The following is a 26,707-nucleotide window of genomic DNA, read 5'->3' as shown; positions in this document are numbered from 1 at the left end:
TTAGAAGCAACAGTAGCAGCAATTTATTGTGCTCTGTCTTAAGATATGCTCCCTACCTTTTCAGGAGGCAACCGAAGTATCATTCAGGGGTGTGGAATTTATTGAAATATCTACTTGTCCATGGGGCAGGTTGCTTCATAAATCTACTTGTCCTGTAACGAAATCCACTTGTCCCATTGGTGCCATGTTGTGCGGCGACAAATTATGGCAGCAATCTCATTATATAAGAGCTCTTATATAGCCTCTCTGATTATGCCAGGGCTCATACCATAGTAGTGTTTGAATACTATCAATCCCTTTATGTTGCTAAGTTTCCGCAGATCCACATACTGGAACTGAAGGTAGTGGTAAACAATAGTTCAAGGGTTGGAATGTCCTTTTGAGTCTGTGCGAACCTACTAACTTGCATGGTTTAAGGGTTTTCAACAACTCTTCTCTAATCTTTTCCAATATTGAGAAATGTTGGAAATTTACTCCTGACAATGGCAGAAGTAAACCTTCCAGAAATGGGAAAAAATTGGTTGGAGGGAAAATAAACTTGCAAACACTCAGGTTTTCGCATGAGCAAATCTACACATGCATATTTGCTCATGCTAAAATGCAGTTCACAAATATTTTCTAGGAGTACTATCTCTTGCCCTACTGCTGTAAATTCTTGTGAATTCACGAAAGCCATATTGCTGCCCTTAATGCAAGGACATATACCAAGGGTGCACTTTTGAGACTTTCTTTAATAATTGGGCCCCTAAATTGATCGGGCATTAACCATGACCTTTTGTGTTTATTAAAATTCTCTCTCTCTCTGTATCGGCTGGCTTCACGGTGAGTGACAGCATTCTGCTCTTTAACAAGGAGCGTATCAGCACACAAATTAGTTTTGTTCAGTGCCAGTAACTAATGTGGCAGTGTGATCTTTTTTGAGACCAGAAACAATTTTTGCTTTTGCCAATGTTTGTTATAATGGTGAGGGTCTGGCAGCTCTCACATCAATAATATTTTACAAAAACCATGCCAACACAAGTCACGCATTGCCAAAACTAAAAAGCTGACCACCATTTCAGACCTATTGGCTTTGCCAATGCTTGTTTATTTTTATGTTTCCCAAAATCTTATTGAAACTGGTTACACTGATTTTCTAATTTGAATATTTTGGGGAAATACTAGCATGCATCAGCACATTTTATTAAATGATGCTGCAAAGAAATGGTACCTGAAATTTTACAGTAGTTTAGCAAAAAAACATGTTTCCTACTTTCATTTTTTAGTAACATTTTATATTGAAAGCAAAAAATAATTAATCTTGCTTTTAAGCTTCTGCAAATATTTGCATCTAATCAGAGAGCATTCTGGGAGCATCATGCATAGCCTCATATTGCTAAACTTTGAAACCGTTTGTACACATTTTTATACTGGAACCACTGTCAGTAGTGCAGTCAGAACTTGCATTTACTGAGAGCGCTCATTCTAATAATAAAGGCTTTCAATTAATGAACCATAAATGCAAGTTTGAACAGCATTAACATATGCACACAAATATTAACTTAACTGCAGGCAGTGCCCTTCCCTGATCCTTAATGGGGTACTGCAAACTGGCAGCCAAAGGGTTTGTGCTGTAGGGGGTTGGGCCTGCTTGTCCCAAGGACAAAATGCACATTAAAACTTGTTGCCCTTGACCCCAAACAATATGTCCTGGGCGTCGGGCTATAGGAATTCCACATCCCTGATCATTCCTGTGTTATCAGTCTTTCCCTACATGGATGTACCAAACTTTTCAAAGTTAAGGTCACCTATTATAATTCAAAGGGTGCTAGTTTACATCTGGAAACAGTGGAAGATGGGCTGCAGTTAATCAACCAATCTGATTCAAAGTAGGCCGCAAACCTCAGTCAATTTAAAAGTGCATTTTGTTCACGTATGGTGCAGCCTCATGGCTACCACAGTGAACTGTCAATCTGATTTTGTAGATTGGAATTAGATGAACTCTATAAACCCAGGGACTGTGGTTTGGTCTTGGGTAATTGGGCGAAGCAGGCCATCGATGTAGGGGGTTGACGTTCAGTCCCTTCTTTTGTGTAGTTGTGTAGCTTTGCCCTTGGTCACATCCTTATGATCAGGTTTTACTTCTCTCAGATCACAGACTGACCTACAGGAACTAAAGTGGATAAGGGAATGTGAACACAAAGGACCCTTTCTGCTTCAGTCAAGTTTTTCATTTAAAACTAGAAATCGACACTTAGCTTTACAATGGTTTTCGAGGGGGGTAGAGAGGTAAGCAGTACAAGGGGACTGGGAAAATTGAAAACGCCGATCTGACTGCTGCTAAACCTTTGGAACATCCCACAGTCTATGCACTGCATACAAATGGGTGGGACGCCAACTATGCTTACCCCACCTCTCGTGTTCTACAGCACAGCTCACATGTACCTGCTTTCCTTTGGCTGTCACCTCTTTTTTGGTCTCCGCATACCAGCGCAGCTGTCTGGTTTGCTAAAAACATCTTGGGGACTTTCAGAAAGTTGATCGATTACCATTGGCTTTGTGGTTTGTAACTCACGTTTTCTGGCTTTCTATTTGCTGGCTTTTTATTTGCTTTAGGCGCAGTAATTCATCCCTCCCATTGCCTAAACCATGTTTACTGTATTCAAATGTCAGGCGCTGTCTTCCGAGGGCGCTTATTTACTTTTCTTTGCCACTCTACCCCGCTGCACTCTACCCCGCTGCACTCTACCCCACTGCACTCTGCAACACTCTATGCCAATGCACTCTACGCCACTCCAGAGTATGCCATTCTACACGACTCCTGCTATGCTATGCCACTCCAGTACACGACACACTCTGCCACTCAACTCTACAACACCCTACTCTACTCAACTCTTCGCTATTTCACTCGACTCTTCATGTGACTCTCCTCTGCGCCACTGATGTATAGCCATGCTGAACAGCAGCCACTCTGGTGTACAGCATGGTTTAAATACATTGGCAAAGCAAATGGCTCTTATCTAACACATAATTAAATCTCTTTAGCTCTTCTTTTGCATCCCCCTCCACACCCCCACCAGCTTCTAGCATTTAGTGCTCCTCTGTTCATTATCACTGATACCCCCAACGCCTCACCTTAACCTAGCCATAAACCCATTACATTTGCAAAGTTTTGATTTTTGTGGTTTCACATTTTGTATTTTGGGTATTTTCAGATATAGAACCTATATTGATTAGCCTGCTCCTAAACAGAAATTGCGGTTTGCACTTCCCCTCACCACAAAGCCCCTACTGTAAAACGTTACAAACTTTCAGAGAATTTCCGCAACAATCTCTCAAACATTTCTCATTTTCACTCCTTTTTGGATGACATGAGAGCTCCACGGTAGACCATGTGGTCTATCTAACCTGGTATGACCACACTAAAACCAATTATTGACACTAACTGGGCAAGTCCGCAGAGAAAACCGGGAGTGAACTACATTAGTGGTGTTCAGCTTTTGTCCAGGATCTCCCAACCCATGCATGATTTTTTAAATATCCACATCACTAGCATTGCCTGTGTACAACTAAAATGGTTAAAAAAAAAATACCTTCCGTCGATGTAAAACAAAGCAACCAGAATATCGTTTGTCATCAGGGCTGAGCTTGTGTACGAACTGGAGTCCACCCTTTCATAAAATACTTCTAAAGTGCCAGTAAAATCAATACAACACATCAAGATGGTTCAGGAAAGCAAACATGTCAGTCAGTCTAGAAGATACTCCGATACCCATTGACTCGGACAAGCAAAGAATATCCTTGAAAGGCGTTGTGGTGCCCAAAGACTTGTACAAGACCTGCTCCACATACGTTCAAGAAAAAAATCGACAAATGAGCAGCAGTCAATACCCTTGCGTCCACCTTGACCCACTTTCTTACTAAACATTGAGCAGCATAGCCTTCTGTAACATCTTCTTTGTTGGAGCCCACCTGTTGAATTCACCTCCTGAGTCATTTGAAAGATGGAACACCTTCCAAAACAATCCCCCAAACCTTTTTTCCCTTCAAAGCCTCCCATTCATTAAGGGATTTTCCACACAACTCGGCCACCCCCAATCTGTTGTCCTCCATGCTTGCGCAGTGTGAGTTTAACTTTTTTTCTAGACTCACTAGCGGAACTCGTTTGAACCAATAGGGACTTATTCAGTGAACTAGTGACCAGGAAAAATGACTTTTAGTAGCCATCACTGTGGCTCCGAGTAAGTGAGGTTTAACTATCAATGTATGCTACTGATTGCCTCTCCCTTGCCACACATGAAGGCAACAAAGGTCGATTGACAGGGCAGTAACATAAGAGCATAAACAGCAGATTGGTGATGCCATGACAAATGGACAAGATGTAGCATGTGGTAGGGATAGTACAGAGGCAGGAAGGCACAGTTTATGCCTGATAATTCATCTTCCATATCAAACAAGAGGCTAAAGAAACTTTACTCTGCCAGATGAGGACCTTCAAGGTATTTTTCAGCAGAAGAAAAAGTACCTAGAAATACCACAGGCTGTGCATCACCTTTGGTGAGGATATCTCTGGAAAGTAGACACAATGATCCATGACCCACCCCATTTGTTAATCTTTTACACCTCTAAATTCTACTCTGTCCCAGAGCTTCTCTCCTGGTGCGAACACACATCTGCTCTGTAAGATTGAAAAAATGTGCCTTCAGATGTAATCTGCTGTGCAGCCACCTGGGGTATCTTATGGGCCTTCTAAGTTGGGTGATCCCTAAAATACTTTTGCTGCTGCAATATTCACACACTTTGGGAATAGCGTGTGTCTGGAAACCACTTACTCAACCCTACTAGTGATTTTCTTATTTGTATTTATTTTTTTCAGTACTTCTAGCCATAAATTTCCTCCATTTACAAAGCAACATCCATGCAGGGCAGAGCCAGTGGAAATGCCATGCTCACTGGTTTGTTAAGGGAATTGGGGGGGTGACGCACAGTAGACTTGCCTGCGTTTGGAACGCCGAGGAGAACTGAACATATGCCATTGATTGGTCTTGCTGCATTGTAGTATTGGCACTGGGCCAGATAATGTGGATGAAATGGTAATGTTTCCCTGATTTATGAATGGAGAGGTCTTTCAACTCAGAATATTCTGTATTACTAAGTCTTGTTCATGTATTCTGTTGTTGCCTTTCTGAGAAGATCTACAGATGTGGATTTTGGCTCCCAAAATTGTGTTATTCACAAGCTTACGTTACACTCTTTCTCTGATCATTTCACTTGACATTGTTTTTTTTTTTTTTGTGTAGACCTCCTAGGAACCTTGACTCGAGAACTTTTATCACAATTGGTGAGAAGGTAAGTACTTCAACCCTTTTATTACACATTGCTTGCAGCGCTACTAAAGTTGTCTGCTGTGCCACATTTAGTTGTGCACTTTATATGGGTGACCTGTTGTTGTTTTTGTGTTTTTTTTAACGTACATCGATACATGCTTGAAGGACCTCATTCTAAGAACACATTTACAGCTGCAGAAAATAACCTATTGAAGCATTTAATTGTATCTAATTGCGGTCAAGATGTAACCATGGACTCTTCACTGGACCTTCACAGCTTCTTTGCCATTCGTTCTTACACCTTCAACCTGTTCACGCTTTTAGCACTCTTTGTCACTCGGATACTCTACAATGGCATATATTTCTCTTTTTTCCACTTAACGGGTCTTAACTTTGAATAAATGCTTCTTTGGGTTATTTTCTGTGATAGAGCATTATTTTTTCAGGGATACGCTTTCATGTTTGCCCACCATTGGCCCCCGGTGAAGGACATTCCGCAAAATGCATATTCGGACTTTGATTATGAATGCTTGTTTTAGGGATGTGCTCTCATAGTTGCCCACCATTAGCCCCTGATGAAGGCTCTGTCATGATTGGTTATGATTGTTTTAATGAAACTCTAAAGTGACAGCTTCGTTCCAAAATTAAAGGATTTTTTTATGTTTTAAAAGTGTGAAGAAGAATTACTGCATTGAGTAAACGAAACTACAAACTGTGTATGAATCCCAACCGGCCTAATAAACGCAGTGCAATAGGAGACTTTCCCTGCACATTGGATGCAGTTATACTTGCTGTTGAATTGTTACCAGGCTGAAGGGAAACGTTCTGTCACTGGAGAAGGTGATATATCGTGTAATATATTAATATAGTCTAATATAGCTTGTGCATATAGAAGTGGTCTTCCTGTGTCTGCCCAGACGGGAATTCGACACGCTCACTGCAGAGCAGGTTGGGTAATCGGCAAAGTGGGTGGTGCCTTGAATAGGGAAAGGGGATAGGTTGAAAAGCCCTACACCTACGGATGTAGTGGCGCTCCTGTGGCTTTACCTATTGCTTGTGACAGGGTTGATTTCGACTGGGATGAAGTTGGGCAAAGTAGAGAGGGTTAATTAGAAGTGATACCCCTTCTACTAGGACCGGGGGGAACCAAGTTGGCCTTTGTTAACTAAAACCCTAATCTAAACATGTAAATTCACAATCTTGAAATTTGTGATTCTGGATGTTCTGAAATTGTGTCCTAAATTACAACAGCTGATTGTGTCACAGCGGCAGTGAAGCCATTTTGGTCAAGCATGTGTTGGCTGGTGTGGCTTTGTTTGGATTTTGTACTTTTTTCTTTAATGTAGTGTTTTTCTTTATCCTCTGTATTAAAAGTAGTTACCTTTTTTAGGTTTTGCCTGTAATCTCTTGTGTTAAAAAAATAATAATAATAATCTTAAGAGGCCCATTACTTACCATTTGTTGCCTGCAGCATCCGTCTCATTTCCTTGCCTCTCTTTTGTCAAAACCAAGCCACTTTTTAGGTCTCGCCTGACCCAGCGCATGCGCTGGTCTGGCGAGACATTTTGTTAGGGCTCCAAAAAGTGCTACCAGGCCAGCCTAGAGCCACAGTGCATGTGCGCGGGAGCGCGCGTCGCGCTTTTCCGCAATTACTTTCACTTTCGCGGCCGCGCGGCCGCTTTGATGTTTGATCGCGATCACTTTCGCGGCAGCACGGCCCCTTGTTCTAAATGTCAGCTGTTTTTCCTCTAAGCGTTTACACATTCCTACTGCTAATTCACGCGCAGCGTCTGACTGCAGTTGCTTTTCGATTTGCCTTTTTCTTAACTCGTAATTACGTGACTGTGTTTATTTTTTATTAGGAATGTACGTACGCAAGCAAGACTCGAACACTGTTCCCCTGTTCCTACAGTCAGCAGCTTTAATATGTACGCCACAACCTTACTCTGAATATTCCTGGGCATAGATCGGTGTGTTTGGGTGGGAGTGGCAGTCTTTACGTTATGTTTTTTGTTTGTTTCACAGCAAACGATCCGGTCAACAATGTCTGTCCAAAGACAAGACTATTGTATCTCCTTTCCAAAGCTCGCATTCTCCCACATCTACGTTCTTTGGGGTGCAGCAAGTTCGTAGGAATGACTCTAAGCTCCACACTGCTTGAGCAAGCGCTCCCAATTCACGTTTCTATCTCCCCGAAGCACTCTCGGATGATTTGCAGCTCTCCAGGTCTTTCAGGCTCTGCTTTTACGGGTTTCCAATGTGCTTCCAAATTCTTCTAATTATATTTCCGATGAACTGTCCTGTCCACTCCCAAGGTCAAGTGTTTACAGTTCACCAATATGTCATCACTTCCGGTTTACACTGTTCAGCTACCTTGCAGCCTTAACAATCGGGCTCCTTGGTTCTCAGCTGATCAATTTAGAAAACCTCCCTATCTACAGATCCATTTTAGTGCTTGAAGTGATGAGGGCAGACAGCAGCTTGCAGGTACATGTTTATTAGGTATAATAATATCCCCATCGGAAATGCGTTCAGTACATTTTTTGTTAAAAATGGTAACCTTCGCCTGCATTTGATAACAAGCTCATTGAGTCCATAAAGTAAATTACTTACGTACATGTTTTGCATGCTATTATGAGGCACTGGTCCAGCAGCAGTCAAAACGTGTTTCATGTGAACTGTTATGGGGCTTTTCCATGTTTCCAATGATGCATAATGTTTCTTTAATATTGCCAAATACTTAAACATGGCATACTTTTCAGTGATATTGCTGTGTGTGCAGTCTTTTGGCTTTTAACCCTATAGTGGCGTATTCTGCTTTTAGCAGATGTTTGCAATGAATTCATCAGATTTAGATACTTGTAAAGTGATGTGTTCTTTCTTAATTAAGTTGTGTATTTCTCGGATTACTGCATAGCAGTGAACAAATGCATTTGACAGTCTACAAAATGACAGACTGATGTAGCGCACCATGTGGCATAATTCAAATCAGAATAATTGCACTCAACGCCACACAGTTCCATGCCATATAATTCAACTCCACACATTTCCATTCCACACCACATAATTCCAGACCAAACCACATCATTCAACTCCTCAACACAATTCCACAACACACTACATAATCAATCCACACCACATACCCAATCCACACCACAGAATTCCACATCATGTCGCAAAAGCTAACAGCACACCACCTTATTAAACTCCACTACATACGACTCCACAACACACAATATCATTCTACATAATTAACTCCATGACACACAGTTACACTCTACATAATTCCAGTACACTCAATGCATATAATCACTATCCACATAATTCCACTGCACAATCATGCCACATAATTCCACTACACACATTCGCTCCACACCAAACATTTACAAACCACACAATTCCACAACTGACAATTCTAATCCAATCCACAAAATTCCACTTCACACCACATATTTCCACTCCACTCAATAACACACCAGTAAAATACATTGTCATGAACAACACCAATAGCTCTTCTTGCAAATGTGAGACCTATAGGCATTGCACAAAATGAATTCAACTTCACAACATGCCTCATAATTCCACTCCAATCTACCCACTTTATTCCACACAACACCACACAATTCAATGCCACACAGATCTAGATAATGCAACACAATTATATTCTACATAATACCACTTAGTGCTCCATATTTACACTCCACATAATTACACTATACTCAACACAACATAAATGCATCCCACATAAATGCACTCTATGCCACATACCAACAGTTCACATAAATGCACTCCACACTTTGACACTTCATTCCAATAAGCATAATTTCACTCAAAGCCACACAGTTCCAGGTCACACAATTCAACTCCACACATTTCCAAAACACACCACACAATTCCACACCAAACAACATATCAAATACAAACACAATTCCACAACACACCATATGCCTCCCATTCACACCACAGATTTCCACATCATGCCACAAAATGTAACAGCACACCACATAATTCAACTCCACAACATGCCACTCCGTAACACCAATACCATTCCACATATTAAACTCCATAACACATAATCTCACTCTACATAATTCCAGTACATGTAATCCCATTTCGTTACTATCCACATAATTTCCCAGCACACCGTGCCACATATTTCCACTACACAACTCCACATCACACCATACAAGCCTATGCCACACAGTTCCACAATAACCAATTCCAATACAACCCATCTTTCCCTCGCACTTCCACCAATCAGGTCAGGTCATCTCTCCCCCACACCACTGCCCCTCTAATCTCCCCCTCACAATGCCACTACCCCCTCTCATCTCGCAATCTCACTGCCCCCTCTCATCCCTCCTTCTCTCTTCTCTATACTGCCTGCTCACACATGCTACCTTCCTGTGCCTCCTCATGCTGTGCACTGGTCCACCTCTCGCCTCCCCCACCTTTTGCCTACCTCACTCGTCCCTCTCTCTCACCCCTCTCTTTCGCTCTCTCACACACTGTTCCCGTCTCTCTCATATGGTTGATTTCAGGTTTTCCAGCCCCATTTTTACATGCCTTTTCAATGTTTGTCCCTCAAACCCACACTCTCCTCCTCTTGATGGGGTGTTTTCTGCGTACCCAGGCGCTCCCTCCCATCTGTTGCCTGCTCTCCCCTTCTTTCTCTTTTTCTCTCACACTCTCTGCTCCTCTATAAGGAGTTTGTTCACCTCTATGTGCGCAAACTACCTCTCTATATCTTCCTTTCTATTTAGTCTGTGCAGCATTTACCCCTACAGCATGCCAATTAATGACACTAGCAAATCGCGTGTTGATTGGTGTTCAGCCAAATAGAATTCAAGCTTCTTTTAAGTTAGGGATACAAAGTTAACCCTACAAAATGATTTAAGTGCTTTCAGGTGATTTCTTAGGTGCTGACATCTCAAGGATCGTTTTATTGTTTACACATATATAGCTCAATGTCAAACATCTGCATGGTCTGTTTTACTTTCGCAATGTTAACACCGGACTCTAGAAGCTTTGGTGATATCATAAATAACGACACCCCTCAATATGTGGTGAGAGACCCGTGTGATTCTTTCGACCTGCTGTCTACGTACCTTACTTAACTGATAGATATCGCAATAATAGCCAGTTTAGTTTGATACTTACTTGAGATATTGAAATTATTGGCACCTTCATATCGGGATAGGTTGCTCTTGGAGACGATTTATGCCCGCATTCATATAAACTAGACATCTGTTAGAATTTTTTAAATTGGTATTGGGAACTATATATGTTTTTCCTGAAGAAGGTGATGCCCATATACTAGTGCCCACCGAAACGCGTCGAGATGCAATGAGAAGAAAAGTCTACTCCAAATCTTTATGAACAATTGTATTACATATGATCTATGGAATAATGTTTGAGATGATTACAATTGATTTATTTCTAATCAAGTAGTGCTTTTCTGTGATTTGGAAGTATTCTTCCTACCTGGTTTCCCAATTCTTTTCAGCAGCATTTGATTTTTAATTGTGTATTAGGCCAATATTATTTTCTAAAATTTTGTGTGATTTTATTGCTATATGTAGCTTAGATAGGAAACTATCTTTTTAAATATTAAATGTATGTTGTGTGATGTACACCGATATTTAGATACTTGTATTTTTATTATTGATTATTTTGTATCTTTTACACTAGAGTTATTTTGTGATTACATTGTATCTCCGTCCGCTGTTCTCACATTGGTGATTTGAGGTTCCGTGTGCAAGTGTGATGTGGTAAATGTGGAATGACCCAAAGGGGTTCTTTTTATTGACCTAAGTACCTTTACAGCCTTGTACTAAACACCTTTTACTAATGTTCATTTTCAACCTTTTAGGTCTTCTCAGTGCATGACATACTTGCCCATTTTAATTTAAAAAGGAGCCGTAAAAGGTGGTGGGGACCTTTTTAACTATGTTGTTCTTGCTTACATTTCACAACCTTTACTTAATCTTGCATTCCCTATGAGTGTTTGCTATTTCCTGGATGATGGTATTTTTTTTACCAGCCTGCATATTACTCTGGTCATCCCCCCCTCATAACCTATTTCCCACTTTCTGGTTCTCCGGCGCCGAAAGGTCATACGAATGGCAATAGCGCTATGCAAACATCACTCCATTGCATACAAAAAAACCAAAGGTAAAAAACATTGTCATTTTCAATGCCAAGAGCTCTAACTCTTGCAAATGCGAGACCTATTGCATTGCAAATGCTTGTTTTACGTTCTTTGTAGAACCCCATACGAGTGCATATGTTTGCAGTCGGTCTTCCCTATCCTCATTGTTGTTTAGCCCGCCCCCTTCTCACCCTCCATTGTTTTGCTGCCCCCGTTTTCTGTTGTCCTGTCCTGTCCTTGATTGCATGTTGTTTGTTCCCACCACCAACTTTTGTAGCTTTCCCCATACCAACCAGCCCACCCCCTCTCGTTCTTGCTTGGTTCGGACCACCTGCCCCCTCCCACCCGTTGTTTTCCCCTCTCATTGTCGCAGTGGTGTAACAATAGTTTAAGCCCCCCCCCCCCCCCCCTGCTATGTACATGGTGGGGCCCCAGCTCCAGATTTAATACAGAGTGCTCAGGCCTAAGACTGTGCTGAGGCGGCCCCCTGCAGCTCCGGCCCGCACTGCGGGGACCTGCACTGTCATGGTTTGCTCTGAACCTTCCTGCGATCCATTGTTTTGCTGCTCCACTTCCCTGTTCATTTTCCCGTCATTGCTTGGCTGTTTTCTGCTTCCCATCTCCCTCCACCCCCACCATGTGTTGCTTGCCCCATGCCAATCAGCCCACCCCTCCCATTTTACCTTGGCTTGTCCTACCCGCCCCCTCCCACCAGTTGTTGTTTCTGTCTCTGTTGAAGCATACATTGTCTCCCGAGTGGGTATGTACAGTACAAAACTCAAATAGCCCTCCACTCCTTGAATCCGTGGTTCTTGCCACTCGTGGGTGAAAGCTCGGCAGGATAATGCACCTACTGTTGAAATCTGCGCTAAACCATTGGGTTATATGTACAACTGTTACCAGCAGATGCACGTTCCTAGTCCCAGAAGCTCAACTCAGTGGGAGATTGCATATTCTGCAGGAATCTGTCTGAACTCTGTGTGTTGCAATTTCCAGTCCCATTAGCCCAGCACAGCGCAGTAGAATAATGCATTACTTGAAGTGTGTGTATATATATATATATATATTCACTGAAAAAACCATAGGTTTCACACATGTTATAGTTAGCTGGACATTTTACTGATAAAAAACCAATGAAATTCCCCCGTTATAGTTAGTGCAGGCAACTATAACTCACGCGACCGCAATCCTCTGCTGATGACATATGTGTCTTTATGAAAAAAAAATATTTGTAATATATGTATAGCTAAAATTTAATGGAAGAAGACATGGGCAAATAAGTGTCTAAATACAGTATTCGCATCAGCAGAGGATTGCGGTCGCGTGAGTTATAGTTGCCTGCACTAACTATAACGGGGGAATTTCATTGGTTTTTAATCAGTAAAATGTCCAGCTAACTATAACATGTGTGAAACCTATGGTTTTTTCAGTGAATTTGCAAAGTTTTTTAAATGCGAATTCCTAACTATAACGTGTGTGAAACCTATGGTTTTTTCAGTGAATTTGTACGGTTTTTTAAATGCTAAGTTACTTTACGCCATTCGTGGCGTGCGCGCCCACTTAACGCAGTTCGTTCCGTGCACGGTGCGCTTCGCGCACCGTGCGTGCACAGTGAGCACGCGGTGCGCTTCGCTTTACGCAGTTAGTGCCGTGCACGCACGGTGGGCACGCGGTGCGCACCGCGTGCCCACGTTACTCTGGATGGGCCATGTACGCACGATGCGCTTCGCGCACCGTGCGCACATGGAGGACATATTATGCGCTCCGTTGTGAAAGGTAATCTTTGATTTGAAAAAACATGCAATGCACAAATGGTGCCCTTTGGAGAGTGTGGATATTTTTTATTTTTTTTACCGTACGGTAAGCGTAATCGGCGATTTTTCATAAAAAATTAAATTTAAATTTTTTGCCTTGGGGGTTCTTAGGGGACACCTTCATCATGGGTAGGTGGTTGGGAACAGTCTAAACAGCCCCTTTACATGTTTTTTGCCTTTGTTTTTGATGTTCCCCCTCAGAGTGCGAGATAGAAAATGGCGGACATCGCTTCCTGGTTTCGACCGATTCGAATGTTTACTAAGATGTAACAGCCAATCAGAATCGCGCTCGCGCACGTCACCGTACGCGTACGGTAAGCTTACCGTAAGCGCACGGTAAGCGCACCGTAAGCTGGCTCAGATATATATATATATATTGATTTAAAGGCTATTTTCTCAGGATCTAGTCAACAGATTTACACCAAACCTACAAAAGGCACTTCCTTGACCTGTAGACTACCTCTCTGCCAAATTTCAAGTAACTCTGTTCAGCCGTTCGATCTGTAGCTGTGTCTAAAGGTCCTATGGAAAAATGCATGGGAAAAACGCGTTTTGGGACCCCCCTTTTTTCTCAGCCCCCGCTTGACGAATCCCCCCGAGACTTTCAGGGTAGGAGCGGAGCATAGCGCCCCACCTATTTTGACAATTTTGCGAGGATTCGTCGACCGGCGCCAAAGTTATTCCAAATAGAATGTTGCGGATTTCCTATGGAAACGTGGTCCTAACTATATCTACTGGCGACCGCCAGTAGATAAAATATATATATATATATATATGTGTGTGTGTGTGTGTGTGTGTGTGTGTGTATATATATATATATTCACTGAAAAAACCATGGGTTTCACACACGTTATAGTTAGGAATTAGCATTTAAAAAACCTTGCAAATTCAGTGAAAAAAACCATAGGTTTCACAGACGTTATAGTTAGCTGGACATTTCACTCGGAAAAAACCAATGAAATTCCCCCGTTATAGTTAGTTCAGCTAACTATAACTCGCGCACCCGCAATCCACTGCTGATGACGTCACATATTACATCACTCATGACATGGTCACTGACATCACTCATGACATCACTGATGACATCTCAAATGACATCACTGATGACATCATCCAGTGAATGTGTGTTTTTCTGAAAATTACATACGTTTTAAATATGTATATCTGAAGGTCGATGGAAGAATAAATGGGTATATAAGTGTCTAAATGGATGATTTTTGTTTTTGAAAAATTTATTTTGTAACTGACTGATTAAGTGTATCTTACTGAATACATGGCTTAGTGAGTAATGTTTAAATATGTAAATATCTGTATCAGTCTCTCACTTTGTGTATAAGTGGCTGCATGGGTTGGTGAGTAGCTACATGGGTGTCTATATAGGTTATTAGTTGGTTTTTGAGTATCAGTATGAGTGTCTGAGTGTCTGCATGGTTTGGTGGGCGGTATTACGTAGTGCATAGGTGCATGAATGATTGACTCACTGTATGTGTTGAAGACAGCATGTGTGCAGGACTGTATGGGTGGATGAGTGTGTGTATGGGTGTGTTAGTGAGTGAATGACTGTCTCAATAGTGTCTCCATGAGTAATTACTTATGTTTTAAACTAGTATATGTGAATATTGTTGTATATAAGTGAGTATGAGTGAGAGATTGGAAGAGTTCTTGTATGAATAAGTATGTGTTTCTATAAGTGATTGTTTAAAAGACTAAGTATGTGTAAGTTTCCGTAGAAGTAAGTGTGGTGGTGTGTGTGTGTATACCTGTATATGCAGGTAAATGGATGTTTGATTCTTTATTAGCATGAGTGACTATGTGTGTGAGTAACTCTATGGATGAGTGGCGTTGTGTAACAGGATGTACAGGTGTATGAGTACATATGAGTGAGTACATGTATGAGTGACTGTATAGGATTGTTGGTGAATGAGTAGATGTGTATGTGGATCTTAGAATTACAGAAGAGATTGTTGAAACTGGTATTGGAATTTCCAATATTTTTTTTTTTTATTCTCTATTTTTGAATGTGTGTATCAAAGGTTATATTAGGGTGAGAGGAGGTCTGCCACTCTATCACAAGGATGATGTCATCAGTGATGTCATCAGTGATGTCATTTGAGATGTCATTTGAGATGTCATCAGTGATGTCATGAGTGATGTCAGTGACCATGTCATGAGTGTTATTATATGCGACGTCATCAGCAGTGGATTGCGGGTGCGCGAGTTATAGTTAGCTTAACTAACTATAACGGGGGAATTTCATTGGTTTTTTACGAGTGAAATGTCCAGCTAACTATAACGTCTGTGAAACCTATGGTTTTTTCACTGAATTTGCAAGGTTTTTTAAATGCTAATTCCTAACTATAACGTGTGTGAAACCCATGTTTTTTTCAGTGAATTTGTATGGTTTTTTAAATGCTAATTCTTATATTTAACGTGTGTGAAACATTTTTATTTTTTTCTTTGCAAGGTTTTTTTACTTTTTTTTTTTTTTTTTTATTTTTTTTTTTACTTTATATTCCCTTTAAACACTATGGTAAAATTTAATAAATTCTGCAATATTTAATTTTTCACCTTTTTTTAACCCAACAGGTAAGATATAGTAGTATAACATAGTGAATCTTTTTCACTATTTTTTTTTTTTTCCGTGCGCGTACGGTAAGCTTACCGTAAGCGCACGTTTTGCTTTATGTACATAATATTTCTACTCTGTTTGCGTATGGTTACGCAATTTGCGTAGACGTCCGTACTGCGTACGCGACGCGTAAGCGCATACGTTACACGCGTACGCGCGCGCGCACGTTACGCGGAAGTGTTGCAGCGTGCCTGTTATGCGCATGCACGCGTCTTTTATACGCGCATGCGTACTTTTACCGTAAGCGCTCCGTAAGCGTAACGTACGCGCACGGTTGGTCATGTGATCAAGAAACAACACTTTTGATTGGTTAAAACTACTTTCAGTTCTAGAACCTTCCTACACCACACCCAACCCCCTCATTTCTGCTTGTGATCCCTTAGGAGAAGGAGCTGAGTTGTCTTTGTGATACGATGGCAGAACAGCAGACCTCTTCTGAGAGTGAGCCTGGTAGCAGCATCATCAGAGAGAGAAGGAGGAAACAAAAGACTTCTTTTGTATGGGAATATTTCACCTAGCCAGAGGGGCAGAAAAAGGTAAATGCTCCTTTAGTCACCTGCTCACTTTGTGAGCGTGTCTTATCTAGAGGGAATCCAAGGAAGAAGTATTCCTTTGGAAATCACTATGGTTAGACACATTAAGGATAAACATCCCAGGACTTATACTGGAGAAACAACTCCAGTAAGTCACCCAAGCACACCTGCAGAAGCTCAGCCGAGTACATCTTCGGCAGCTCAGCTGAGCCCTTCCTCTGCGGTGGGAGCATCACCCTTTTCTGGTCCTCTGGATATAAACCCTCGTTTTGGGAGGGTTGCAATGAGGTGCACAACATGTCATGGCCTTATTGTTCATGCGGAGACCAGTGTTTCCCTCATAAACAATAGGATAGACCAGCACATCTGTGGTCCTTGTTAGTATTCCCATTCATTCTTTCCTCTTTCCCTTTATGAACACAACGGTTCTTTTAAGAGCCAACCTTACCTCTTAACTTTAAAAAAAAAAAAAAAATTAAATGACTTTTTTATTTTTTTACGCGCAATTTTTTTTTTTTTTTAAACCAAAAAAATTTTAATCACCCTACAAGGTCCATGAGGGACTACTACAAAAATGAGAAAAGCATAGAGAAGAGTAGTGAAAAAAAGTGAGCATTAAAGTAAATGTGAGATAATTTCAGAAATTTCACACTTACCTGACAAAAATAATTTTAAGAAAAATAAGTGATTTATTTAACTTTCTATAAAGAAGTTTATTTTTCATATTTTTCCTTTCTCAATCTGTAAAAAAAGAAAAAGGTATTAATATTTAACAATACATTTTAGAATACAGTGCACATATTTTCATATTTCAACAAACATTTTTTTGCCCTTTTTTTGCTGTTTTCAGAATATATTGCATTTTACTGTAAATCGTAAAAGCAATTGCATTTATCACTTAACAGCGGGCAAAAAAAAAAACAATCAAAGATTGTTTAAAAAAAGCCCAGAATCTCTTCTCACTAAAACATACCGTAATAGAAATGAAACATTTGCAATATAAATCTCACGTAAGAACAATAACTAATTTCAGTAAATATTGTCTGAAAATTCTGTTGCATAAGCATAATCACCAAAATAATTTGTGTCAAAGAAGTCCACAATGCAAATTATTACCTTTCCGTAAGGCCAAATGGTAATTTTTTAAATAATTTTTGATGACATTTCCGATGGTAATCCAATTAAATTGTAATAATGTTTTCTACAGATGTTGCAATTTCTGTCTAAAATTTTGGTTTCAGAAAAATTAAATAGGAATTTGCCAAATCAAAAGGCAAACGTTGCTTGAAAACCAATTCAGAATCATTACACAGTGTCCAGCCTTTTTCACATTTAAGAAAAACTGTGTAATGACCAGAAGTTACAAAAGGCCAATCATGGAAAATTATTGCAACTGTTACAAAAGTTTTGCCAGAAATTGATAATTGCTGTCCTGTAAATTTCTTTATTAAAGTGTCCAATTTTGTTCCATCATCTGTACAACGTTGCATCATTAAAATTACATACTGTCCATATTTCTTTAAAAATAACGTTGAAAACATGTCTGATTTACATTTAGAACATTCCATGTTGTGATTGGCATCTTTAACTAATTTACTAAAAGTCACTGATTTACTCTCTGGCAATGTTAAATAGATGAACCTTTCAGAATCAACATTAGAGCTGCATGTGTAGAAACAGTTTTCACAACTATGTTCCCATTTATAGGAGAGACCAAACATATTTTCTATTTCTACCCCTTCATCTTCAAGTACCAAAAGGATGTACATCAAGAATTCCTGTGCATCTTGCTGGACATTTTGAGAAAACTGTGTTCGTTCTGAACAAACATCAATAGATTTCTAATTTCATTCGCACTTTCTATTATAGCTTTATCAACACTCAGTTTCTCATAAAGAAGACTTAGCACAGAACAGAATCTTTTTTCATGATTTTCTATTATCTGCTCTTGCAAACTTTCAAGATAAAATACAACATTCAGCACTACATTTGCGTAGCAGTTGACACCAGAGCTATTTTCAAAATGGCAACCAACAACCTGTTCAACATTGTCCTTTTTCTTTTTGCTTGCATTCACATCACTGTCTTTTTGTTTTCTCTTCTCTACATCCTCATTACAGATATTCTCAAATCTCCTTTTCCGACAAACAACACGTTTCTCCAACACAGGATACTGACCTAAATGAGGAGCATAGGTTCTTCTTAATCTATTGTACTCCTTATCACAATTTGCAAAAGCACTAACTTTTGAGTCATCAAAGTCTATCATGAATAAACCAGATAATGTTTTCACTCGTGACAAAGCAACATATGCCATACCTTCTTTGAACACAGTAGATCCAATGTTTACAAATGCACTATCAACAGTTAATCCTTGACACCTGTGAATAGTTACAGCATATGCTAGAGAAAATGGAAACTGCTTCCTACGTACATACAAGTCTTTCACAAGCAAAAAACGGACTGAACAACGACTAATGTCTTTTACCTCTTCAATCTGATCAAATTTTATTTTTAAAAACTCAATTCCTTCTTTTTTCTGGTAGTTAACAAAACCCACAACTTTACCCATAGCTCCATTCACTAAACCTTTTTCAACATCCAAATTTCTCCTTAGAAATACTCGACAGTTCATGCAAAGATATAGATTTTTTTCTAATCCAGCTGTTTTCGAAATGTTCTTCTCTAGAGAATCCAATTTATTTTTCAGTTCGCCTGTTAATGTAATATTAATTCTTTCATGTTGGTTTTTGTCCACTGCTTCTATTTTCTTAATCTCTTCCTTTTCCAATTTCAAAAGTTCCTCATTGAATATCGAGCATTCACGTAGTGTTGGCATTAAGCAGATTACAGTATTTTTTTCTGCAATGTTCTTGTATATTTTCTCTGCAACTATTTCTTCACTTGGAAATAAATTATGTAGCAACCGACTCTGTATTGCTTTTCTGACTACTTCTGTGAGTAGTCCAATTCTGATATCTTTCAGAATACTTCCATATTCTTCATCATTTGCTTGCCTCATATTGGTAGTGAGTTCTTTGTACTCAAAGAATGACCAAATATTCGCATTACCAATGCTTCCTAATGACTTCTTCGTGTCCTCATGTGTCACAGTATTAAACACTGGTTGTCCTTTAACTGGAGTGAGCTGCAGTAGATCCCCAAAAACTAACATGTTTTCCACCAAATAGCACGTCATAGTCTATTTTTAGAATTTGCTGCATTCTTAAATGCACAAAGGCAAGCATTAAGTTTGATACCATGCTTACCTCATCAATAATGAGAACTTGCATCTTCTTCAACACTCTTGAAACTTCGAAACATGCTTCGCCAGTTAGCTTGTGATATTCTATTTTGTTCTCATGCTCCACTGGTAACATTAGCAAGCGATGGAGAGTAATTCCTTTTATATTATATGCTGCTAACCCAGTTGGAGCAGTAACAACACAAGATAAAGTTGAATCAGTTTTTTGCTGTAGGTAGCTTCTGATGACTTTAATTAAGAAACTTTTCCCAGTTCCAGCTTGTCCACTCACATACAACCTAATTGGTTCAAATGCTGTGCATGTGCACTCTTTATTTTCATGTAGTAATCCGTGATCAATTTTTTTTCTGACTTCTTCATAAATTTGTCGTTGTTCTTCATTCAGTTGTTGTTCCAAATCTGGTAATTCTATTAAATCTTCCTTTGCTTGATTCATAGCCGTTTCCACTTCAGTCATGGCTATTGCAGCTTCATTTTCTACGATTGGTTGTCCTAGGGGATCTTGACTGAGCGTTCCAGAACTTTGGCTGTCTTGAGAACTGTCTCTAGCTACTTCAGCTGCAATTGTAGCTTCCTGTTCAATTTCTTCGTTTAACATTTGGACATAATTCCTGAAAATGCTGCATTCAATGGTATCTTTACATGCATTAAATGAATCCTCATAGCTTTGAAATTCTCCAAGTAGTTCGTCCTCTGAACGCCATGGTTTAAACAACTGTATAAGTGCCAAGTAGTAAAGTTCCTTTTTGTCAGTAGTGTCACAACTCAGCTTCCTGTGATTAATCAAACTTCCTTTTGTTTGCTTCACTAAACATCCTTCCTCACCAATGACTTTATATTTTCCATTATTGATGTCTTCTGTGGCTTTCCGTGAAAAAATGTAGTTCTGCAGCACTTCATAGAGACACATGTTCTCAAGATGATGACTTCTCTTTGGGTAATATGTGTCCAACATGTTTGATTTCAAAATATCTGTACTTTCTGGGTCGTTCTCGGCCAAATATTCAATTTCTCCAACAGATTTCAGTACCCGATTTCGCATTCCTGCAAGGCCTAAACTGACCCAAATTATTCTTCTTGATTTCGAGTATAGACTTGCAGATGATAATCTATCCGAACATTCGTAGGATCCAATTTCTCAATGCGATAACATCTTTAAACTGAAACTGTACAGCTTCTTACTGACAGTCTTCTCGTGAGAAATCTCTTCCCACATTTCCTTCAATTCCGTTTTCTCAGATTTAGTGATGTAAGATGTGACATACCGAGCAACAGCAATAGAATTGTCTGCCACATACTGAATATCCATGTTAGCATTCCACATGGATAAAATGACTGGGTTGTAGTCCTTTATATATTTTGACTCTTCTTTTCTTCTTAGGTTGTACGTATTTTTGGGAGATTTTCTTGTAATAGTATGTCGCACAGCTGACATAAAACTGTTGACTCTTCCTTTTGAAAGAACAGGTCTAGGAAATCCAAATCGACATTTTGTGTAGAATTTATCTTTGGTCTTGTACTTCCGTCGACAGTATTTTCCACAGCGATGACTTTGGAAACGTAAAACTTGCTATTTTAACTTTTTCTCTTCTGTGCTTTTAGGTATAGCACATGTTGCATATTCTTCAATGAAAGATAACACTGCTTCATCAGCATCTGTTCCAAATTTTGGAGCATCCTTGATCCACAACAGCATATGAATGTGAGGAGCACCTCTTGCTTGGTACTCTTTTCTCCAAAAGAAATCCACAACTTCTCCAAGTGGTGGATTTTTTTTGTTGCAGATGAAGGACATCATAGCCTCAAATCTATGATTGAAATATCTGCAAACATTAACTGGATCCAATGAGCACAATTCTCCTGCTGTCTTGTATTCGATGTTTTTAATGTTTGAATTTGCCTCTCGTAGAAAATCCAGTAAATCATCCCAAGCGTACTCGGCAGAGCTTAGGGTTAGGAACCATGTTGGAGTTCCTAAATTCCGTAACATACATTTCAATTCTCCATGGCGTTGGTACCAATATTCATTCGTCCCACGCTGACAAGCCATCAGATTGATCAATTGTGATTCCAAATGATCATCTCGCTGCTGCACTTTGTTCATAAAATCCTTAGCAGACACATTATGTAGATGTGTTCCACTTTTTAAAATGTGGTTTACTGCATAAGATAGTGCAGACAAGTCACTTTCAAATAACAGATGGAACAAATAAGGAATACTTTGACGAAATCTGGGATCTTCTGCATATAATCTTGTAGTCCGATACTCAGAAGCAGGAATCTGGACTGGACGTTCATCATATCGTCCACCTTCTCCTGTAGGAAACAGCTGGGGAAAACAACGAGCTTCCAAACTCTCCTCCCATACACTCACGGGAGTTCCTTGTGCTTTTTTCATTTGAAACAGATCAATGGTGTTTGCCATTACTTCTTTTGAATGAAGAGGATGTATGCTGAAATGTTCATAAATTTCTTCTTCTTTTGACTTGTCAACTTTTTCAATTTGCCCAGTTGGTGTGTTTGTGTCTCCTACTAAATCTTCTTCATCTTCATCTATATAAATTGATTCATACCATTTATCATTCCTTTTCAAATATAAATTTGCTCTTTGTACTTTCCGTACATCTACCAGCTCCTGCCAAATTTTCTTATTCTTTGTAGGTACACCATTAACCAGAATAACTAATGGTTCAGTTTCCAAAGTATCTGTATCAATAGTTTCCATATTTTTTTTCAAATCCAACGGCAAATAGACAACTCTTCCTTTTAAACCTCTCTGTAAATCTGAAGGAGGTAATTTGCCTGTTTTTGGCTCCATACGTACTATAGTCTGGAACGGATGAACACATTGAATGAGTATAGACTCATACGTATTTAAATCAGAAAGTTCTGCAGGAACTTCAACCAATTCTAAATTATTATGTACAGCTCTAGCTGGCATTTTATTTTCTTCCAACTTGTTGTAACAGTATTTACAAATACGATGATCTTCACCCAAATCAAACAATTTTCAAGAAATATATATGTTGCAAAATCCTTCCACTTATAATTATCCTCTTCACTTTTTTTGTAGAGATCAACATTCCTTGTTTGGATTTTGTAATGGCTTCTCCGGCAACAAATACAAGTAATATTTGGTCTTTCATTAGAGATGATAGCAAATTTTGTAATTTGATCTTCAAATTTCTTATTTACGGAGGGTTCTACATTCTCTTCCACATTTTCCTCAATAACTGTCATTCCCTGCACTTTCTTGTTCTGGACCAAAGTAACAAAACTGAATCTTATCAGTAACCTTCTCAACATCTGATACAGATCCACGAAACGGAGCCTTATTCAACTCATTTAACTTTAGTGCTGGACTTTTAGCAAAATACAAACTTCTCACAAATTTTCTAATTTCAGTATGATGAACTGCCAGCATCCTAAAATGGTGAAAAACACTTTGACAAACTTTCCTAGATAAACAAGCCAGAGAGTGTCCTTGCAAACCAGTATTCTCTCTCACTCTGCATGGATCTAGTCCTTGAAGCACCTTAATCTTCTGTTTAACACTCTTTTTACTATATTCTCTTAAAAACTCACGTAATTTATCAATAGATTCCTGTCGCAAAGTACAAATACTACTACAATTCCAAGTATACACTGGGGCTTTAGGACGTCTCCCCATAACCTCATCTGCAATCACTTCTTCCTCATTTCTTGGAACCATTTTCTCCTTTTCCATTACACAACCATCCTTAACTTTATATGCTCGACCACTGGTGTCAACTGCTTGCAGCAAACTATTACTTTGAAGATAACTCTCTTCATTAAAAAATGGTTCAGTACTTGAACTATGCATCCATTCTCCTAAAAACACTTTACAAAAGTTATTTCTTTTTACTACTCTTTTCTTTTTGCTTTGTGACTTCATTACATTAACTATTTTTTCTAATGTACGCATCCTGTTCAAAATTAAAATGAATAGTTTTCTTTTTAAATCTAAAGCCTTAGCTACAATGGCTTCAATATCTTTTTTTCTCTTTAAAAATGTTGCTCTTTTCTTATATTTTTTCACATCCTTTAGCAAATTGGACATCACTCTTCTCTGAAACATTTTCCTACGGATCTCTTTAAATGCTGATTTTCTTTTCAAGTTAATTTTTATAGCTTCTGCTTGTACATTAGCATTTAGTAAATTCTCACTATTCTCCTGTTTTCTACTTGAAACAGTTTTTCCAATGGGGGCATTTTTAAAATTTTTCCTTTTTTTGAATATATTTTTAAAGAATTCCTTTGTCTGCTTACCAGAAGACTTTTTCTTTTTCCCAACATGAGCATCTTCAACTAACTTGGGTCCTCCAGTTGTCTTCAAATAAACATTTTTTTTTTCTGTTGTTTTCTCTGTCTTAATTTTATAGGCATCTTATATTTCCTTCACTGCTCTGGAGCAATACCTGAAAGAAACTAAAAAAAAATACCTTTTTGTAATTTAAATATATTACTATATTTGTCATGATCTTTTCTTTTCTTATAACACTATCTATCCCTTTCCTACAAGTGAAAAACACAAGAAAACCAACACGAATTTAATCTCTAAGATCAATTCCTGTGTGCACACAGACTCTTGGTGTAATTCTAGGCAGAACACGATATTTCATTTGCAATTCAAAAGCACACTTTTTTATTTTTTTGCAATTGTTAATTACTCTAACAGTCTGACACATTTTCTTTATAGTTTACAGAGGCAGAAAAGAGCACATGTGCAATCTGCTTTTTTAGAGCATGTACATGTGTAACCTGGCTGACTGACTGCACTCCTGCAAAGATAATGATCCTTGGTGATGTTGAATGCATTAGCGTTTGTCAGGGGGTCCAAGAAGGCCATGCAAGACTCATGCTGTGATTTTACGCAGAAAATGAAATTTGCTTGCCAATTTCAAAGCACACTTACTACTGTCTTCTGTGTTTTTAGGCAGAAAATTAAATTTGCTTGCCAATTTCCAAGCACACTTAGTACTGTTTTTTCCTGCAAGCGTTAATTACTCTAACAGTCGCATACATTGTCATTACAGTTTTCAGACACAGAAAACAGCACATGTGCAAACAGCTTTTTCAGACCATGAACATGTGTGACCTTGGTGACTGACTACACTCCAGCAAAAGAAATCAGCCTTAGTGATGTTGAATGTATTAGCGTTACTCACTGCTACCTGAAACACCAGTCACTTGTGAATACTCAGCATGATTCTACAGGATGAACTGCTGGGTGTGTGCTAACAGTCTGCTTATGCAGACTGTGTATTTTCAGTTGCAAGAGACATATGCATGGTTACTTCCCAAAAGAACCAGAGAGCCACGAAATACATCGCTGACAGCAATTCCTCTGTGCTCACAGACTCATGCAAAAATCACCACATACATCCCCTCTCAAACTCATAACTCACCTTTAAAATTAGTTAGTTGAGAAAGAAATTGGGCACTCAAACAGCAGACTATCAGAGTCAGAATATCAGAGCTGTACACCTCTCTCCTCTGAGCAGAACCAATTAATGGCAATGTTTCCCTCTCTTTTTTCACACGTATACATGTTAATTACAAATCTCCGTGCTTCCAACTTTTTTTCAAATGAAATCATACATTTCTATTGGTTGAAAACTTCAACCCGTTTCCAAATATACCCTTCCCCCCAACTTGACTTCTGCCTGCTACCATAGCAACAGCTCATGGAACACTGCTGTGAGGAGAGAGGTCAGAAGTTCACCACACAATGTTTCAAATCGAAAGACCAAGAGTGCTTCACCTGTCCAACCTAACAGCAAATCCAAACTATTCTTCTGTGGGAACACAATTTTCTGAACCAATACAAAACATGCTTCTAAAAATGTACACATACAGCCTAGTTTTTAGTGTAGAATGGTGTGAAACAGCCAATGAGTTATTTATATTTTTAAAAAATATGTATGCCTCCATTTTCAAACTGTCTTTCATTTCATATTGCCATTCTACTGAAAGACACCTTCAGAGTGCATCCAGATCTCCTTGAAAGATGTTCACAGTGTGGATTGTAGGTCACAGCTATGTCTTCTGGAGTGAAAAATTTGCAGAAAAAAGAGGTATGGTGAGAGACCTTGCTTTGCCAAATGTAGACATTAAATGGATTGGTCAGAGAGGGTTAAAGTGGCACCAATTAATGCCTTTGGTGAAAACCTTTCTACATCTCCCACAGCCTAACCTTATTATTGTGCACTGTGGTGGAAATGACCTAGGCACTTTAACTGGTGTAGGTCTGGAAATGCTTATTAAGGACACCTTTGTGCAATTGATGTCGCTTTTTCCTCATTCTGCCTTTGTATATTCTAACATATGCCAAAGGCAAAAGTGGAACTGGTCCAACCAATATTGTCCGCAGATTGAGAAAGCAAGAAAGCACGTCAACAAATCTGTTTCTGCTTTCCTCAGAGACTATGGTATGGGTTCTATATACCACAACAACTTGCGTTACAACATGCAAGACATTTATAGAGGAGACGGTGTACATTTCAATGATGAAGGGAACAGAGTCTTCCTCTTGAACTTCAGACTCTGCATCGGTACTTACTTGTATGTACCAAAAAACACTCCATGAACACAACGGCTCTTTTTAGAGCCCCCTAATATCTAAACACTTAACTTGTTTTTTTCTTCTTTTTTGTTTTTTTTTTCTACCGTACGCGTACGGTAAGCTTACCGTACGCGCACCCCGCGATTTTTTTAAAAAACATTTAAATGTATTTTTCATACTTTTATGGCCTTCTTGGACCCCCTGACAAACGCTAGGGGGTCTGCAACTCTCTTCGGTTCCCCCTTTCCACGTTCGCCTCCTTTTTTTTTATCAGTGTGAGACACACAAAATGGAGGCCGACACTTCCTGATTTTGACCGATTCGAATGTTTACAGTCATGTAACCACCAATCAGAATTGTGCTCGCGCATGGCAGCGTGCGCGTACGGTAAGCTTACCGTAAGCGCTCGGAGCGCGCCTATAG

General features: G+C 39.3%; 1 protein-coding gene across 8 annotated transcripts in view; it reads left to right on the top strand.

The window, feature by feature from the left end:
* Positions 1-26,707, top strand: part of MAP2K3 (mitogen-activated protein kinase kinase 3) — a 315,923-nt gene that overhangs the window by 187,549 nt on the left and 101,667 nt on the right. For all 8 annotated transcript variants that reach the window (XM_085628897.1, XM_085628895.1, XM_085628901.1 and 5 more), the window contains one exon: positions 5,280-5,328. In XM_085628897.1, the coding sequence (XP_085485023.1) occupies positions 5,280-5,328 (49 nt within the window). The remainder of the gene's footprint in view (positions 1-5,279; positions 5,329-26,707) is intronic.

This window comes from Triturus cristatus, chromosome 10 (assembly GCF_964204655.1).
Source record: "Triturus cristatus chromosome 10, aTriCri1.1, whole genome shotgun sequence".
Classification (NCBI taxonomy): Eukaryota; Metazoa; Chordata; class Amphibia; order Caudata; family Salamandridae; genus Triturus; species Triturus cristatus.
The sequence above is the reverse complement of the archived record's forward strand: the minus strand, read 5'-3'. Positions and strand labels throughout refer to the sequence as shown.